A 20665-nucleotide genomic window follows, 5' to 3' on the forward strand; every position below is an offset into this window, starting at 1 on the left:
ATAAATGATTCTCTAGTTTAGCGCCATAAAGGAGACGGCAGACGCGTCCGGGATCTCTTAGGTTTTGCTGCTTTAGAAAGGGAAAAAAAACCTGATTCCGTGTCACCGTATTCATCAACAAAAATGTTATTAAGACTCGGTTGTTGCCGGAAAAAGATAAAGTTTTAATTACTATTTTGTGTTACTTAAAAAAAAAAAAAAAAAAAAATTTGCTATTTTGAGTTTTTTTTTCCCTTTACAACTTTAGGGGGAGCACACTGGTGTCTACTGCTGTCCCCTACACCCCTGAGGCAGCTGGCGATACGCGTGGGGCCCCCCACATCTGAGCAGCTTTATCATATCGTATACTCAGCACTTTTCAGTGACACATTGTTGCTCCGCTGCTTTCCATGTGATTCTAATTTCTATATAACATCCTGGGCACAGATATCTTGTGGGGTGACACTGAAGTCGTATCATCGACCTCTGCCCAGTTTTTAATCTTACCAATTTTTTTTTTTTTTTAAAGGAAATCTCAAATCATGATAACACTTACTCATAGATCCGGACACTGTGATTGTGGTAATCCATTTATATTTGTTATCCATGGACTCCTTCCTTCTAAAAATCAGCTTTTATAATTATGCTAGTGATCCAGAAGGGCTCTGGGGGGGAGGGTGTTTCTAGAGCCCCTCTGTGCTGTAGATTCACAGGCTGTTACACTGTGTCACGGTGCCTGCATCTATGAGTAAGTGCCTCTGGTTTGTCATGATGGATTTTCACAGTAGATTTGTCTGTTAATGGGCTGTTATCAATAAAGCTTATGATTTTTTGAAATTTACATAGATAAATTAGGAGATTGAAGCCAGGACTACACAATGACCTTGGGGCTGTTTCAGATGACCTGGGTTGGACTGTGCCCTGACCTCTTAAATAGTCATATTCTTGGATGTGCAGAGGGGAGAGATCGCATCGTCTATAGTTCTGTATAGTGCCTGGGCCTGGAAAGTGGAAGTCCTGCTACCCCAGCACTGCAGTCACTTCATACAGCTGATCACCTAGAATACCGTATATACTCGAGTATAAGCCGAGTTTTTCATCACAAAAAAATGTGCTAAAAAACTCAACCTTGGCTTCTACTCGAGTCAAGAAGAAAAAATAAGTCAAAATAAAAGTCAAATCTCACCTTTGTGGCTCCCCCTGCAGGTCTTCTCTTCATAGGTCCGTCAGCGGCAGGCACACGGAAGACATGCAGGGAGTTCTGACTTTATTTTTTCTTGAGTCGAGTATAAGCCGGTTTGAGGGTTTCAGCACATTTTTGGGGGCTGGCTATATACTAAGGAGGGAGGGGACTAACCCGCTATATCCTGGCTGTGACCCAATGCATCTCCCATCCTAGGCTTATGCTCGAGCCAATAGGTTTTCCCAGTTTTTTATGGCAAAATTAGGGGCTTCGGCTTATACTCGAGTATAGACGGTACCCACTTAAATCACCTTCTAAACCAATGTTTGTAGCACTTCTGAAGGAGCGCACGTCCAGGCATCACTGGGGATAGGTTATAATGATATACACAACGTGTGGGGGTCAGTGCGGTGTATACAGCTCCTGTATCTTCAGGACAGACTGCCTCCACCATTCCTCCCAGCGCTGAGCGGCCACGTGCTGCTGCCGCCTCTCCTCCTCCATGGCGCTCACGACCGACTCTGCATCTTGTAGAAATCTCTAAGATACAATTATTACAGGGGAAAGTCAGAAGTCAAAACCCACCGGTCAGTATTTAGGGCTCTATGGGAACCTGTCACCAGCTGGAATTGTGAGACATGTGCTGACAGGTTCCCTTCAATGTGATTAAACCATTATGAGCCTTGAAGCCACTGATTATCTTATACCTTATAATTGGCATCCCGGGCCTCCACCGTGGAGATGTGGCCTAAGGTGGTCTTGGCGGTGGTCACGGATGCGGTGGCCGGGTTACCAGTGCTATCTCTAGTCTTTGTATGGGCAGAGTCCTGGAGAGCGATCCCCGGCCACACTCTGGAAGACGCAGCATGGAGGTTATATGTTACTTTATATGCACTTATCCCTCTGTATATTTTGTCTCCTAGGTAATTGTGGGAGTCTAGGAGCCCCTCTCCCCATTACCTGCTGCCGCGGTCCATCGGAGGCCGGTGCTCGGTGTCTTCTAGCGGGCGGCCGCTCTGCCTGCGCCTGATCAGTGTGGACAGCTTCTGCTTCAGAACCGCAGTCTCTGCAGGGGTTAATACAGGCAGATATTATATATTTGACCCCAATAGCAGATGTGGATGATAGTCCTTATCTATGCATGAGATGCACATGTGCTCCCGGGGACAGGATACCAGGATTACATACTATCAGGACGTACAGTGACATGTATGAAGCCTCCAGGCTCTAGCACTTACTGGCCGGTATCACGTCGTCCACAGTGAGCGCCTCGTCCAGTTCCAGCAGTATCTGCTCCGAGAGGGACGCCAGCGAGGTGACGAAACGCTGAATACTCTCCGAAACTACCTCCTGTCACGATAATCAGTGTATGTACACACAGAGCATGTGATGAGAGACACGGAGGACAATGATAGGTGATGCTCATACAATTCATCATAGCTCATAGAAAAACTAGTAAAATATCACCGGAATATGTGACCACTGGGGGCGCTATCAGGAAGCTGTATACCTGTAAGTGCCGGGCGTTTTGGTCGATCCCCTCCCGCTCCTCTTTTTGCCTCCGGTCTTCTTGCTGGCAGATCTTCTCTAACATCGTCCGGTTCTCTGGATGTCCCAGACTCGGCCTCAGCAGATTCCTCAGCTTCTCCTACAAGACAATGTGAGATGTGACACGTGTGGCATCTGATTCGCTGTAACTTCACCCCCGCTACATCACAAATAAAATATCTGTGATAAATCTGCAACTTATCAAACATGAAATGTATCAGTAAGTCAGAGATCCATGTAAATCCCCTTGACTGATCTTATAATCCTCTAAGGATCCTGTGCAACTTCATAGGAAAGGTCATCCGTCAGATTGGTAGGGGTCATTCAGCTGTAAGTGCAGTTACACAGCGCAGCCACTACAGAGCTGGGGGCTCCACTGATCTGATCATGATGACCTGTGTCACAGTGATGGAGACACTGGCGAGCACCTTGGTCTGGTTCCCCCGGGTCATCTCCTCTATGAATCGCTGTCGGGTGCCGTCGATATCGTTTTTCATGCAGTTGAAGTTTTCTTCCCTCAGGCTCCGTATTCTTAATTGCGGGACGTGACCCATCAGCTTCTCGAGTTCCTCCAGCTGCTCGCGGAGCTCTAGAATTAGGGGAGGAGGAATATATATATATTACCGCCATCACCTTGGGAGACGTCCTGTGTGAAGCGTGAGCTAGTTACCCAGCACGCAGTTATTGTGATACTCCAAGCCTTGCTTCTCATAGGACTGCAGCTTCAGGACCAGAGCGTCCGCACAGTCCTCAAAGGTCTCCTGCAGTAAGTCTGGCCGGGCTATAGGGCGGCGCTCCTTCTTCTTATAGAATTCCTAGGAATCAGATGGAAGAACTTAGCAGAACAAGGTTATTAGAATGTTCTGCAGGAAGTTACTGCAGAACATCGCCATAACTTAGCCACTGTTGCATCTTTTGGGGTCTCGGAGACCACCTATAGAATCAGTGAGAGACGTGATGTTACCTCGGCCAGGTACAACACGTGGTCATTGCTCTCCCAGAGGATGGAGGTCAAGAGGCCCCTGAAGTCTCTGCAAGAGAAGGCAAAGAAATTATCAGCACGACACAAATGTCCAGGATTTACCCCCTAGTCTCATGTCTGGGGTATCAGAGACCGGGGACAGTGCAGATAATGTATAAGAACCTATAGATCACACATCTATCTATCTTCTATGTCAGCACAACTTTTCTCTTACTCAGATTCTTCTTTCTTTTCTCCAAAAACCTGGTATTTCTTATCAAATCTTGTCGGCTTCACCAGCTTCCGGAGGCTGCAAAACAGAAGCATAGCCGTAGCTTTAGGTGCATGTAGATGCGTCCGGTGCAGGGCACTTTATGTGATGTTTATAGAGTAGTCCACAGATATGAGACATGAAGATATATGAGAGGCGTGTTCTGCAGATCATAGTCCACAAGCACAAAAGACCTGCTGCAAATCCAGAAGACTGGATGTAACCACGGACCACGGCTGCCACGTGTCCAGGCTGACTTACACTGACGTCAATGAGGCTTAGCTGCAGTATCACACACGACCTGCGAACATTGTGACTGCACAGAAGAAGATGTTTCCTGATCCTGATGACCCCTCTAATGTCTTGGGGGGGGGGGGGGGGGGGTACACCTCCCTACAGAACAAATACCTGGGAGATGTGAACTTGGCCGGGACGTTTTCTCCCTCGGTAGAGCCGGCCTTCTTTCTAGTTCCACTACCGGCTCGTGCAGGAGGATGAGGCGCTATGGGGGGACTCTGATGTGACCCTGAAACCACAAAACATGCACAACCTTCAAATTCATTAGTCTACACGGAGTATAACGGATATGCAGAGAAGTCTGGAAGTGCGGGACTCGTTATCATCCGCCAGGTCCAGACTGATCTGCATATCCATACTAATGGGATTCTCCCCACATTGATTTATTGGTTTGTGGACGCAGCACTAGTATGCCATCCATCACTGTATACAGAGAGAATCTAGATCCACAACCTATAGGAGTGCGGGGCTTAGCATTGGCGCCACCATATGGGTGCATCCCCTATGGACAGCCTATAGGAGAAGACCTACCTGCTACAGTGGACTGCCGCGGACATCCATCTTCCTGCTCCTGATGTGACTCTCCATGTATCTTCTGAATCCTGCAGTTTAGAAAGGAAAGAGTCTAAGACTTCCGGTCATTGAGGAAAACTTCAGACTTGTCAGGGGAGCGTCTGTACCAAGCACTCGCCCGTCAGGCACCCACTTCTACTCCTCTGCTTAGGTGATAATCACTACATTAAAGGGTATACTATCCTCTAGTCACAAGGGGTTTGATTGCTGGGACCCTGGAGAATCACAACAATGGGGGTCCCTTATACACCGAGTGAATGATAAATACCAGGAATACCCCTTTACTGTGAAATACAGAACCGATTAGGTGATACTTGTCAAGATCTAACATTTTTCCAGACATACTGTATACCCAATAAACCGGACTGGGTCCTATCATCCTACTATGATGGGAGTAGTTGTGCATGTTGCAGACTCACTTCATGATGTTCTTTATGACGCCCAGTGCCGCGTCGTCCAGCGCCAGTTTCCCGATGCGGCTCGGGTTCAGGAGGCTGTCGGGGGTCCCGAATGTCACCTTCCCTTCTTGTCTTGATGTGACATCGGCACGAGAAGCTGTGGCGATAGGACCTTGCAGGGGAGATTCTTGTAGGACTGGCTTGGGGTCCTGCGGGTTGTCAGACAGGACTGTTACATCGGCAGATGGTAAGTCCTGATGTCATCTATTGGTGGGGTCACCTACCAGCAGACATGACAGATAGCGGCTTCTCTTGGTCACTTCTTCCATTACAATTTTCATGAATGTATAGAGATCAGTACTGCTCACCACCTGTAACCAGAATAGCATCACTTAAAGGGGATGTCCTACCAGAAGCACCTATCACACTGATGTGAATGGACAGATGTAGAACAATACACACAACCTACCTCTTTGTCCATGTTTGGCCGGGTGCAGGCGTCCACCTTCCTCTGGAGCTGTTCTAGGTAAGAGTTAATCCGCTGGGACTGAGAATTACTGTCTGCAACCTGCAAACCCATAGAAGAGGATGGAAAATCACTGAAGACCGTTACTAAAATCTTACTTTCTAATGAAAAAAAAAATTCATATTTTGGTACACACAAGGCACCTCCTTCCCGGCACTTACCAGAGCTTTAATCTTCACCTGCAGGTTAGTCAGGAGCTTCTGGATATTTTCTAGAAATGTCATGTCTGTAGTTATACCAAGGAATTTGTCTTCAGATTTCTTCACAACTTCTGTGGCCTACGATGAAGGATACAATAGACGGTAACACTACGGATGAAGGGGAGGCGACGTGGAGGTGTGAATGGAGACTAATGTGGGCAAACAGTGGAGCAGAGGCCACGATTGTTTCCATACAGAGTCTTCACCCTTCATGAACTGCCAAGGACAGGAGAAAGTCTGGCCCCCTGGATGTGCCCAAATATGGGAACTGGGGCCTGATACCCTCTCATACAGAATATGGGCGACTTTATTCATGGGGGAAGTGCTCTGTCCCACAACCCCCTCGCTAGTGAGGTATATATATATAGGCAGTCCCCAGGTTACATACAAGATAGGGTCCATAGGTTTCTTCTTAAGTTGAATCTGTATGTAAGTCGAAACTGTATTTTTTGTAACTGTAGATTTTTTACTGTAATTGGACCAAGATTTATCAATAAAGCTTCATTACAGACACCTTACAGCTGATCATTGCAGCCTGGGACTATAGTAACATCCAGAGAGCTTCACCAGAGCTCAGAGGGGTCTGTCTGTAACTAGGAGTCGTCTGCAAGTCGGGTGTCCTTAAGTAGGGGACCACCTGTATAGACATATTCCAGTGTATTCATAGGACACAGTGCTATACACATATGATGGCCATATTCCGGTATATTCATGGGGGAGGTCCTCCGCTCCCGCCCTCCTCACTAGTGATATACACATATGATGGCCCTATATTCCGGTATATTCATGGGGGAGGTCCTCCGCTCCCGCCCTCCTCACTAGTGATATACACATATGATGGCCCTATAGTCCGGTATATTCATGGGGGAGGTCCTCCGCTCCCGCCCTCCTCACTAGTGATATACACATATGATGGCCATATTCCGGTATATTCATGGGGGAGGTCCTCCGCTCCCGCCCTCCTCACTAGTGATATACACATATATGATGGCCATATTCCGGTATATTCATGGGGGAGGTCCTCCGCTCCCGCCCTCCTCACTAGTGATATACACATATGATGGCCATATTCCGGTATATTCATGGGGGAGGTCCTCCGCTCCCGCCCTCCTCACTAGTGATATACAAATATGATGGCCATATTCCGGTATATTCATGGGGGAGGTCCTCCGCTCCCGCCCTCCTCACTAGTGATATAGACATATGATGGCCATATTCCGGTATATTCATGGGGGAGGTCCTCCGCTCCCCCCCTCCTCACTAGTGATATACACATATGATGGCCATATTCCGGTATATTCATGGGGGAGGTCCTCCGCACCCGCCCTCCTCACTAGTGATATACACATATGATGGCCATATTCCGGTATATTCATGGGGGAGGTCCTCCGCACCTGCCCTCCTCACTAGTGATATACACATATGATGGCCATATTCCGGTATATTCATGGGGGAGGTCCTCCGCACCTGCCCTCCTCACTAGTGATATACACATATGATGGCCATATTCCGGTATATTCATGGGGGAGGTCCTCCGCACCCGCCCTCCTCACTAGTGATATACAAATATGATGGCCATATTCCGGTATATTCATGGGGGAGGTCCTCCGCTCCCGCCCTCCTCACTAGTGATATAGACATATGATGGCCATATTCCGGTATATTCATGGGGGAGGTCCTCCGCTCCCCCCCTCCTCACTAGTGATATACACATATGATGGCCATATTCCGGTATATTCATGGGGGAGGTCCTCCGCTCCCGCCCTCCTCACTAGTGATATACACATATGATGGCCCTATATTCCGGTATATTCATGGGGGAGGTCCTCCGCTCCCGCCCTCCTCACTAGTGATATACACATATGATGGCCCTATAGTCCGGTATATTCATGGGGGAGGTCCTCCGCTCCCGCCCTCCTCACTAGTGATATACACATATATGATGGCCATATTCCGGTATATTCATGGGGGAGGTCCTCCGCTCCCGCCCTCCTCACTAGTGATATACACATATGATGGCCATATTCCGGTATATTCATGGGGGAGGTCCTCCGCTCCCGCCCTCCTCACTAGTGATATACAAATATGATGGCCATATTCCGGTATATTCATGGGGGAGGTCCTCCGCTCCCGCCCTCCTCACTAGTGATATAGACATATGATGGCCATATTCCGGTATATTCATGGGGGAGGTCCTCCGCTCCCCCCCTCCTCACTAGTGATATACACATATGATGGCCATATTCCGGTATATTCATGGGGGAGGTCCTCCGCACCCGCCCTCCTCACTAGTGATATACACATATGATGGCCATATTCCGGTATATTCATGGGGGAGGTCCTCCGCACCCGCCCTCCTCACTAGTGATATACACATATGATGGCCATATTCCGGTATATTCATGGGGGAGGTCCTCCGCACCCGCCCTCCTCACTAGTGATATACAAATATGATGGCCATATTCCGGTATATTCATGGGGGAGGTCCTCCGCTCCCGCCCTCCACACTAGTGATATAGACATATGATGGCCATATTCCGGTATATTCATGGGGGAGGTCCTCCGCTCCCCCCCTCCTCACTAGTGATATACACATATGATGGCCATATTCCGGTATATTCATGGGGGAGGTCCTCCGCTCCCGCCCTCCTCACTAGTGATATACACATATGATGGCCATATTCCGGTATATTCATAGGGGAGGTCCTCCGCTCCCCCCTCCTCACTAGTAATATACACATATGATGGCCATATTCCGGTATATTCATGGGGGAGGTCCTCCGCTCCCGTCCTCCTCACTAGTGATATACACATATGATGGCCATATTCCGGTATATTCATGGGGGAGGTCCTCCGCTCCCCCCCTCCTCACTAGTGGTATACACATATGATGGCCATATTCCGGTATATTCATGGGGGAGGTCCTCCGCTCCCGCCCCCCTCACCAGTGATATACACATATGATGGCCATATTCCGGTATATTCATGGGGGAGGTCCTCCGCTCCCGCCCTCCTCACTAGTGATATACACATATGATGGCCATATTCCGGTATATTCATGGGGGAGGTCCTCCGCTCCCGCCCTCCTCACTAGTGATATACACATATGATGGCCATATTCCGGTATATTCATGGGGGAGGTCCTCTGCTCCCGCCCTCCTCACTAGTGATATACACATATGATGGCCATATTCCGGTATATTCATGGGGGAGGTCCTCTGCTCCCGCCTTCCTCACTAGTGATCTAGACATATGATGGCCATATTCCGGTATATTCATGGGGGAGGTCCTCCGCTCCCGCCCTCCTCACTAGTGATATACACATATGATGGCCATATTCCGGTATATTCATGGGGGAGGTCCTCCGCACCCGCCCTCCTCACTAGTGATATACAAATATGATGGCCATATTCCGGTATATTCATGGGGGAGGTCCTCCGCTCCCGCCCTCCTCACTAGTGATATAGACATATGATGGCCATATTCCGGTATATTCATGGGGGAGGTCCTCCGCTCCCCCCCTCCTCACTAGTGATATACACATATGATGGCCATATTCCGGTATATTCATGGGGGAGGTCCTCCGCTCCCGCCCTCCTCACTAGTGATATACACATATGATGGCCATATTCCGGTATATTCATAGGGGAGGTCCTCCGCTCCCCCCTCCTCACTAGTAATATACACATATGATGGCCATATTCCGGTATATTCATGGGGGAGGTCCTCCGCTCCCGTCCTCCTCACTAGTGATATACAAATATGATGGCCATATTCCGGTATATTCATGGGGGAGGTCCTCCGCTCCCGCCCTCCTCACTAGTGATATAGACATATGATGGCCATATTCCGGTATATTCATGGGGGAGGTCCTCCGCTCCCCCCCTCCTCACTAGTGATATACACATATGATGGCCATATTCCGGTATATTCATGGGGGAGGTCCTCCGCTCCCGCCCTCCTCACTAGTGATATACACATATGATGGCCCTATATTCCGGTATATTCATGGGGGAGGTCCTCCGCTCCCGCCCTCCTCACTAGTGATATACACATATGATGGCCCTATAGTCCGGTATATTCATGGGGGAGGTCCTCCGCTCCCGCCCTCCTCACTAGTGATATACACATATATGATGGCCATATTCCGGTATATTCATGGGGGAGGTCCTCCGCTCCCGCCCTCCTCACTAGTGATATACACATATGATGGCCATATTCCGGTATATTCATGGGGGAGGTCCTCCGCTCCCGCCCTCCTCACTAGTGATATACAAATATGATGGCCATATTCCGGTATATTCATGGGGGAGGTCCTCCGCTCCCGCCCTCCTCACTAGTGATATAGACATATGATGGCCATATTCCGGTATATTCATGGGGGAGGTCCTCCGCTCCCCCCCTCCTCACTAGTGATATACACATATGATGGCCATATTCCGGTATATTCATGGGGGAGGTCCTCCGCACCCGCCCTCCTCACTAGTGATATACACATATGATGGCCATATTCCGGTATATTCATGGGGGAGGTCCTCCGCACCCGCCCTCCTCACTAGTGATATACACATATGATGGCCATATTCCGGTATATTCATGGGGGAGGTCCTCCGCACCCGCCCTCCTCACTAGTGATATACAAATATGATGGCCATATTCCGGTATATTCATGGGGGAGGTCCTCCGCTCCCGCCCTCCACACTAGTGATATAGACATATGATGGCCATATTCCGGTATATTCATGGGGGAGGTCCTCCGCTCCCCCCCTCCTCACTAGTGATATACACATATGATGGCCATATTCCGGTATATTCATGGGGGAGGTCCTCCGCTCCCGCCCTCCTCACTAGTGATATACACATATGATGGCCATATTCCGGTATATTCATAGGGGAGGTCCTCCGCTCCCCCCTCCTCACTAGTAATATACACATATGATGGCCATATTCCGGTATATTCATGGGGGAGGTCCTCCGCTCCCGTCCTCCTCACTAGTGATATACACATATGATGGCCATATTCCGGTATATTCATGGGGGAGGTCCTCCGCTCCCCCCCTCCTCACTAGTGGTATACACATATGATGGCCATATTCCGGTATATTCATGGGGGAGGTCCTCCGCTCCCGCCCCCCTCACCAGTGATATACACATATGATGGCCATATTCCGGTATATTCATGGGGGAGGTCCTCCGCTCCCGCCCTCCTCACTAGTGATATACACATATGATGGCCATATTCCGGTATATTCATGGGGGAGGTCCTCCGCTCCCGCCCTCCTCACTAGTGATATACACATATGATGGCCATATTCCGGTATATTCATGGGGGAGGTCCTCTGCTCCCGCCCTCCTCACTAGTGATATACACATATGATGGCCATATTCCGGTATATTCATGGGGGAGGTCCTCTGCTCCCGCCCTCCTCACTAGTGATCTAGACATATGATGGCCATATTCCGGTATATTCATGGGGGAGGTCCTCCGCTCCCGCCCTCCTCACTAGTGATATACACATATGATGGCCATATTCCGGTATATTCATGGGGGAGGTCCTCCGCACCCGCCCTCCTCACTAGTGATATACAAATATGATGGCCATATTCCGGTATATTCATGGGGGAGGTCCTCCGCTCCCGCCCTCCTCACTAGTGATATAGACATATGATGGCCATATTCCGATATATTCATGGGGGAGGTCCTCCGCTCCCCCCCTCCTCACTAGTGATATACACATATGATGGCCATATTCCGGTATATTCATGGGGGAGGTCCTCCGCTCCCGCCCTCCTCACTAGTGATATACACATATGATGGCCATATTCCGGTATATTCATAGGGGAGGTCCTCCGCTCCCCCCTCCTCACTAGTAATATACACATATGATGGCCATATTCCGGTATATTCATGGGGGAGGTCCTCCGCTCCCGTCCTCCTCACTAGTGATATACACATATGATGGCCATATTCCGGTATATTCATGGGGGAGGTCCTCCGCTCCCCCCCTCCTCACTAGTGGTATACACATATGATGGCCATATTCCGGTATATTCATGGGGGAGGTCCTCCGCTCCCGCCCCCCTCACCAGTGATATACACATATGATGGCCATATTCCGGTATATTCATGGGGGAGGTCCTCCGCTCCCGCCCTCCTCACTAGTGATATACACATATGATGGCCATATTCCGGTATATTCATGGGGGAGGTCCTCCGCTCCCGCCCTCCTCACTAGTGATATACACATATGATGGCCATATTCCGGTATATTCATGGGGGAGGTCCTCTGCTCCCGCCCTCCTCACTAGTGATATACACATATGATGGCCATATTCCGGTATATTCATGGGGGAGGTCCTCTGCTCCCGCCCTCCTCACTAGTGATCTAGACATATGATGGCCATATTCCGGTATATTCATGGGGGAGGTCCTCCGCTCCCGCCCTCCTCACTAGTGATATACACATATGATGGCCATATTCCGGTATATTCATGGGGGAGGTCCTCCGCTCCCGCCCTCCTCACTAGTGATATACAAATATGATGGCCCTATAGTCCGGTATATTCATGGGGGAGGTCCTCCGCTCCCACCCTCCTCACTAGTGATATACACACATGATGGCCATATTCCGGTATATTCATGGGGGAGGTCCTCCGCACCCGCCCTCCTCACTAGTGATATACAAATATGATGGCCATATTCCGGTATATTCATGGGGGAGGTCCTCCGCTCCCGCCCTCCTCACTAGTGATATACACATATGATGGCCATATTCCGGTATATTCATGGGGGAGGTCCTCCGCTCCCGCCCTCCTCACTAGTGATATACACATATGATGGCCATATTCCGGTATATTCATGGGGGAGGTCCTCCGCTCCCGCCCTCCTCACTAGTGATATACACATATGATGGCCATATTCCGGTATATTCATGGGGGAGGTCCTCCGCTCCCGCCCCCCTCACCAGTGATATACACATATGATGGCCATATTCCGGTATATTCATGGGGGAGGTCCTCCGCTCCCGCCCTCCTCACTAGTGATATACACATATGATGGCCATATTCCGGTATATTCATGGGGGAGGTCCTCCGCTCCCGCCCTCCTCACTAGTGATATACACATATGATGGCCATATTCCGGTATATTCATGGGGGAGGTCCTCCGCTCCCGCCCTCCTCACTAGTGATATACACATATGATGGCCATATTCCGGTATATTCATGGGGGAAGTCCTCCGCTCCCGCCCCCCTCACCAGTGATATACACATATGATGGCCATATTCCGGTATATTCATGGGGGAGGTCCTCCGCTCCCGCCCTCCTCACTAGTGATATACACATATGATGGCCATATTCCGGTATATTCATGGGGGAAGTCCTCCGCTCCCGCCCTCCTCACTAGTGATATACACATATGATGGCCATATTCCGGTATATTCATGGGGGAGGTCCTCCGCTCCCGTCCTCCTCACTAGTGATATACACATATGATGGCCATATTCTGGTATATTCATGGGGGAGGTCCTCCGCTCCCGCCCTCCTCACTAGTGATATAGACATATGATGGCCATATTCCGGTATATTCATGGGGGAGGTCCTCCGCTCCCGCCCTCCTCACTAGTGATATACACATATGATGGCCATATTCCGGTATATTCATGGGGGAGGTCCTCCGCTCCCGCCCTCCTCACTAGTGGTATACATATATGATGGCCATATTCCGGTATATTCATGGGGGAGGTCCTCCGCTCCCGCCCTCCTCACTAGTGATATACACATATGATGGCCATATTCCGGTATATTCATGGGGGAGGTCCTCCGCTCCCGCCCTCCTCACTAGTGATATACACATATGATGGCCATATTCCGGTATATTCATGGGGGAGGTCCTCCGCTCCCGCCCTCCTCACTAGTGATATACACATATGATGGCCATATTCCGGTATATTCATGGGGGAGGTCCTCCGCTCCCGCCCTCCTCACTAGTGATATACACATATGATGGCCATATTCCGGTATATTCATGGGGGAGGTCCTCCGCTCCCCCCTCCTCACTAGTGATATACACATATGATGGCCATATTCCGGTATATTCATGGGGGAGGTCCTCCGCTCCCGCCCTCCTCACTAGTGATATACACATATGATGGCCATATTCCGGTATATTCATGGGGGAGGTCCTCCGCTCCCGCCCTCCTCACTAGTGATATACATATATGATGGCCCTATAGTCCGGTATATTCATGGGGGAGGTCCTCCGCTCCCGCCCTCCTCACTAGTGATATACACATATGATGGCCATATTCCGGTATATTCATGGGGGAGGTCCTCCGCACCCGCCCTCCTCACTAGTGATATACACATATGATGGCCATATTCCGGTATATTCATGGGGGAGGTCCTCCGCTCCCGCCCTCCTCACTAGTGATATACACATATGATGGCCATATTCCGGTATATTCATGGGGGAGGTCCTCCGCTCCCGCCCTCCTCACTAGTGATATACACATATGATGGCCATATTCCGGTATATTCATGGGGGAGGTCCTCCGCTCCTGCCCTCCTCACTAGTGATATACACATATGATGGCCATATTCCGGTATATTCATGGGGGAGGTCCTCCGCTCCCGCCCTCCTCACTAGTGATATACACATATGATGGCCATATTCCGGTATATTCATGGGGGAGGTCCTCCGCTCCCGCCCTCCTCACTAGTGATATACACATATGATGGCCATATTCCGGTATATTCATGGGGGAGGTCCTCCGCTCCCGCCCTCCTCACTAGTGATATACACATATGATGGCCATATTCCGGTATATTCATGGGGGAGGTCCTCCGCTCCCGCCCTCCTCACTAGTGATATACACATATGATGGCCATATTCCGGTATATTCATGGGGGAGGTCCTCCGCTCCCGCCCCCCTCACCAGTGATATACACATATGATGGCCATATTCCGGTATATTCATGGGGGAGGTCCTCCGCTCCCGCCCTCCTCACTAGTGATATACACATATGATGGCCATATTCCGGTATATTCATGGGGGAGGTCCTCCGCTCCCGCCCTCCTCACTAGTGATATACACATATGATGGCCATATTCCGGTATATTCATGGGGGAGGTCCTCCGCTCCCGCCCTCCTCACTAGTGATATACACATATGATGGCCATATTCCGGTATATTCATGGGGGAGGTCCTCCGCTCCCGCCCTCCTCACTAGTGATATACACATATGATGGCCATATTCCGGTATATTCATGGGGGAGGTCCTCCGCTCCCGCCCTCCTCACTAGTGATATACACATATGATGGCCATATTCCGGTATATTCATGGGGGAGGTCCTCCGCTCCTGCCCTCCTCACTAGTGATATACACATATGATGGCCATATTCCGGTATATTCATGGGGGAGGTCCTCCGCTCCCGCCCTCCTCACTAGTGATATACACATATGATGGCCATATTCCGGTATATTCATGGGGGAGGTCCTCCGCTCCTGCCCTCCTCACTAGTGATATACACATATGATGGCCCTATAGTCCGGTATATTCATGGGGGAGGTCCTCCGCTCCCGCCCTCCTCACTAGTGGTATACACATATGATGGCCCTATAGTCCGGTATATTCATGGGGGAGGTCCTCCGCTCCCGCCCTCCTCACTAGTGATATACACATATGATGGCCATATTCCGGTATATTCATGAGGGAGGTCCTCCGCTCCCGCCCTCCTCACTAGTGGTGAAGACTGAAGATACACTACAGTATATAAGATACGACTTACCTGCTCTAAACACTGTGATTCCAGTCCTTCCAGATCCACCATGATGGAGCCTTCAAACGCTGCAATGATGGCCGACGCTTTGTGCAATCTCTGGCGTAGAATCTCAATTTCGGCCGGAGAGAAGTTTCCTCCTTCAGAAAACAATCTGACAGGAGACGTTCATCACCCGCCAAGAACTGACAATCTATAAGATTATTACAGACAAATAATTACCGGAATGACCCGATGAAATCCGAGTTGGTGTCGCACAACTTTCCCAGCATCTCCTCCACGTGCTGCCGATAGTTTCTCATGGCGGTCTGCACTCCGCTAATGTGACTGTCCAGGACGGAGGGCAGGGAGCTGCACAGGGCCGCCAGTCTAACAGGAATGAAAAGGGTTAAGAAGGGGCAAAAGAAAACAAAACTGTGTTCTAACCAATGAAAACCTCTTTTTACCCATCTACATCATGCTGCAGAAGAACACAGCGCTATTGGGTCACCAACGCCATCTGATCACGTTGAAGATCTGTATTGCTGGTAGCGCCCCCTGACGCCTCCCACCCCGACCTCCCCGTCATCTGACCCTTTGGTGCGCTTTATCACTCTACATTTTCATGCTGATTTTGCAGAACTTGTTGTGGGTCCATGGCAGAAAACGGACATATTGTGAATTTTCTGTCTGTAAATCAGTGCAGGAAATCTGCAAAATTTACTTAATGGGGCTCATTTGCTAAGGGTCCAAACGCCGCACTTTCGTTGGGTTTCCCGAATATTTCGGGATTGGATTGTGGCGCATCGGCGCCGACTTGCACGCAACAGAAATTGGGGGGCGTGGCCATTGGACAACCCGACGGATTTTGGTAAACCGCAGAATTTAAAAAAGGATTTGTGTCGGATGTGCCACAATGCAATTGCATGCGCCAAAATCCCGGGGCAATTTGGCGGAAGATAAAGCACTTACATACACCGGGAAGAAGAAGGTGAACTCCGGCGGACCTCAGCGGGGAAGCGACACCTGTTGGATATCGGGCGCACGACCTTAGTGAATCCCAGCAGACCCGAATCCTCGTCAGACAACGCGCCGTGGGATCGCGACTGGACCGGGTAAGTAAATGTGCCCCATCATCTCCGCATTGCACCTAAGCGACTCACTTGTCAGATTTCCTGGCGTTCAGGAACGTGGCTTCCATTGCGAGGATTTTGTTGCGGAAGTCCTGCGTGTCTTGTTTCATCCTGTCAATGAGCACCACGCTTTCATCCTTCAGGTCGGCCAGCGCTTTGTTCACCCCCTCACAGTGACGGTCGACGCGCTCCGAGTGCAGGCGAAGCTCCGCTACAACACAAGACGCATAGATGTCAGGGTACGGAATACGGTCTTATTATTCACCATGGCTGTATCTATGAGGCTGATGTGCTCAGTAGAGATGTACACAGACTGCAATCATTACATTAGCATCACTGTCCTCTCTCAATGTCCTGATATCAGACATCCACATACCACGGCCAGTTAAAGGGGCTTTCTACTATATTCATGTATAGTTTGCTGTGGTCCTACTGGTGGAAACCAGCAATCACCAGAAGAGCTGCCCACAAGTGCCCTGCACTGCTACATGTGAATACAGCAATCTCCACCTGTGCTCCAGGTTGCCTCTGATATAACGGCAGATAAGGAAAACCAGTCCTTCAGCCCTGCAGCACCTCTTTGTCTGCAGAAGAGCAGCACCAGAAGGCTGCAGGGAAAGCAGTGAGCCTATGGATGGTGTACAGGAATATAGAAGAGTCAGCCCATACCGGCTCGGACATTGTGGATGTCCATCTTGATGCGTTGGCTTCGAGGTTGGTGCAGGTGACAGCGCAGGTCCAGCTCAGATTTCAGCTCTTCCCTCTTGGCGAGGACCACACTATACGAGCTGGACACCGCTTCATCGAAATAATCCTCCAGATGCTCAAAGAACCACTGCCGGATACTAAAAGAGAGAAGTTATGTAGAACCCCACTGACACCGGAGCATTGTATGAGAAGTATCCTGCACTTACCTTCTCCTAAGCTCAGCGATCATTTCATCTGGTAAAACAATGTGCTCCAGATGTAAAGGGCCCTCGTCCTCCATCATGGCCTCCGTGAAGAACACAGCGTCCGGCTCAGCCTCTGCGGAGGGCTTAGGTCTCGCCTCTTTCTTCTTCAGCACAGTGTAGGTATTAAGTTTGGAAGTTGTGAAAGTCTCACTTATCACCGGGGTCTCCTGCACTGGAAAACTAATCTAAAAGCAAAAGGAAATTATTAGTGGATGAGACCCATAATCATCAATACTTTATATTTCAACGGAGGTTTCCTAATTATCACCAAAAAGGCAGAATATAAAATCATTAAAAGAAGTTTCTAAAGTGCGGATGTTACCCCTCAATCCTCTGGATACAGAATGAAATATGGGATGGGGGAGGTCTTACTACTGGGACCACCGGTAGGTCCTGCCCCCTAAAGAATGGAGAGACAGGTTGAGCATGTCCCCACCACTCCTTCACTCTCTATGGGACTGCTGGAGACCACCCAGTGCTATATCTCTGGTAGTGACAGGACACATGCTTGACCCATTGCTCCATTAGGGTAATCCGGACCCTTGTTCTCTAAATCATTGGGGGTCTCAGGAGTGGGACATCGGTTAGGACATGACACGCATAACCCGCAATAAGAGCAGTGAGGAGAAGTGATGTCCTGCAACCCCAGTGCCAACCGTTATTCTATGAGCTTCAGGTACAATTGGATAACAAAAGATGATGTAAGGCTACATTCACACAAACATTGGGTAACGTCCGGGCATACGGGAGGTGCACTGCAGAGGGGTGAGCACTGTTCACCACTGCCCTCGGCGTCATAGCCGTCTATGGCAGGGGTAGGGAACCTATGGCTCGGGAGCCAGATGTGGCTCACAGACAAATCTTCAATAAAAAGTGATCAGCGCTGTGTCTGTCTAAGATATACTTAGTGTGACACAGAGGGGCATATGCTGTGGCTACCAATCTACTGGGGGCATATGCTGTGGCTACCTATCTCTTTGGGGGTCCTGTGCTGTGGCTACCAATCTACTGGGGGCATATGCTGTGGCTACCTATCTCTTTGGGGGTCCTGTGCTGTGGCTACCTATCTCTTTGGGGGTCCTGTGCTGTGGCTACCTATCTCTTTGGGGGTCCTGTGCTGTGGCTACCTATCTCTTGGAGGTCCTGTGCTGTGGCTACCTATCTCTTTGGGGGTCCTGTAATGTGGCTACCTATCTCTTGGAGGTCCTGTGCTGTGGCTACCTATCTCTTGGGGGGTCCTGTGCTGTGGCTACCTATCTCTTGGGGGGTCCTGTGCTGTGGCTACCCATCTCTTGGGGGGTCCGGTGCTGTGGTTACCTATTTCTTGGGGGTCCGGTTCTGTGGCTACCTATCTCTTGGGGGTCCAGTGCTGTGGCTACCTATCTCTTGGGGGTCCAGTGCTGTGGCTACCTATCTATTGGGGGTCCAGTGCTGTGGCTACCTATCTATTGGGGGTCTGGTGCTGTGGCTACCTATCTATTGGGGGTCCGGTGCTGTGGCTACCTATCTCTTGGGGGTCCAGTGCTGTGGCTACCTATCTCTTGGGGGTCCGGTGCTGTGGCTACCTATCTATTGGGGGTCCGGTGCTGTGGCTACCCATCTCTTGGGGGTCCAGTGCTGTGGCTACCTATCTCTTGGGGGTCCTGTGCTGTGGCTACCTATCTCTTGGGGGTCCTGTGCTGTGGCTACCTATCTCTTGGGGGTCCTGTGGCTACCTATCGCTTGGGGGTCCTGTGCTGTGGCAACCCATCTCCCCGGGGGCATGTGCTAATATCTACTGGGGGGCATGTGCATATTTCACGGCTCTCAAGGAATTACATTTTAAAACATGTGCCGTTCATGGCTCTCTCACTCCTGGTCTATGGGGAAATATATCCGGCTGCAAATTTACATCCCTCAAATGGTCGTGTGAATCTGTACATTATACATAAAGGAAATCATTCCGCATTATTATGTCTCGCGCACCTCATACTGGGCGATGGTTGTTCTTTCAGATCCCTGCGGCGGCTCAGACGCTGGAGTATCCTCAGGGGTATCTTCTGGGTGCAGCTTTGCAGAGTCCTGTTCCATAACTCCGGCATTGCTGCCCCCCACCATCTCTCTCTCAGGGGGATGGGGATTACGGTCACCTTCCTCCTCTGTCCTATGATCCTGAGGGAGCTCGGCCATGTCTGCCAGAGGTGAGGACTCTACAGGTCTCACTATGGGAACATCACCACTAGCCAAGGGGTCAGGGCTTGTGATGGGTGTAACTTCTGCTGCTTCTGTATTGATGGGCAAATCCTTTATGAAGAAAATAAAATGGAAGAAATGAACCAGGTCTATGTGTGACTTGTACATGAATCCCTGAGATGTCGGCCTTACCTTCCCAAAGATCTCTTTTACATGAAAAAATTTGCTGAGTGATGTGCTGTAAGACAAGAGCTCCGCCAGCACCAGGGGAGGATAGGAGTCCACGATCAGGACCTGGTCTTCATGACATTTCTTGTATCTGTAACATAAAACTTTTTACCTTTTATATTATATTTACTCGACTGTAATGTCCTGTCACTTGGGATCTGTAAAATCCTACAGTAAAGGAGCCTAAATGATTCAGTCACTGGTCACAGATTTAAAGGAGTTGTCCTAAGTGATAAGGATTTGTGGGGTTCCCAGCGCTGTGACCCCCCCACTGATCACAAGTACAGGATTGATGGAGCAGTATGTATAGCATGTGTCCTGCTAATCCATCCCGTGTCTAGGAGTCCCAGAGATAGCTCAGTCCTTTTACTTGGTGATATCTGGGCTTGGCCATTCCTGGCACTTCTATAAACACTGAATTGGGCAGCAGGATCCCCACTGGTCATCCTGGGGATAACAATAAAACTTGGGACAGTCCCTG

General features: G+C 49.9%; 1 protein-coding gene across 3 annotated transcripts in view; it reads right to left on the minus strand.

Annotated features, from left to right (window-relative positions):
- Positions 1-441: 441 nt before the first annotated feature.
- The window catches only part of CCDC180 (coiled-coil domain containing 180), a 61967-nt gene continuing 41743 nt past the window's right edge, over positions 442-20665 (minus strand). For all 3 annotated transcript variants that reach the window (XM_072125422.1, XM_072125419.1, XM_072125421.1), the window contains 22 exons: positions 20149-20275; positions 19750-20067; positions 17746-17969; positions 17501-17676; positions 16862-17042; positions 15942-16088; positions 15729-15873; positions 5898-6014; positions 5680-5778; positions 5495-5581; positions 5232-5419; positions 4771-4841; positions 4351-4468; positions 3907-3981; positions 3675-3741; positions 3381-3525; positions 3139-3299; positions 2673-2810; positions 2401-2512; positions 2123-2228; positions 1870-2014; positions 442-1702 (listed from right to left, as the gene is read on the minus strand). In XM_072125422.1, the coding sequence (XP_071981523.1) occupies positions 1565-1702; positions 1870-2014; positions 2123-2228; positions 2401-2512; positions 2673-2810; positions 3139-3299; positions 3381-3525; positions 3675-3741; positions 3907-3981; positions 4351-4468; positions 4771-4841; positions 5232-5419; positions 5495-5581; positions 5680-5778; positions 5898-6014; positions 15729-15873; positions 15942-16088; positions 16862-17042; positions 17501-17676; positions 17746-17969; positions 19750-20067; positions 20149-20275 (3085 nt within the window). In that variant the 3' untranslated portion in view covers positions 442-1564. The remainder of the gene's footprint in view (positions 1703-1869; positions 2015-2122; positions 2229-2400; positions 2513-2672; positions 2811-3138; positions 3300-3380; positions 3526-3674; positions 3742-3906; positions 3982-4350; positions 4469-4770; positions 4842-5231; positions 5420-5494; positions 5582-5679; positions 5779-5897; positions 6015-15728; positions 15874-15941; positions 16089-16861; positions 17043-17500; positions 17677-17745; positions 17970-19749; positions 20068-20148; positions 20276-20665) is intronic.

Source organism: Engystomops pustulosus, chromosome 9 (genome assembly GCF_040894005.1).
Source record: "Engystomops pustulosus chromosome 9, aEngPut4.maternal, whole genome shotgun sequence".
NCBI classification, from domain to species: domain Eukaryota; kingdom Metazoa; phylum Chordata; class Amphibia; order Anura; family Leptodactylidae; genus Engystomops; species Engystomops pustulosus.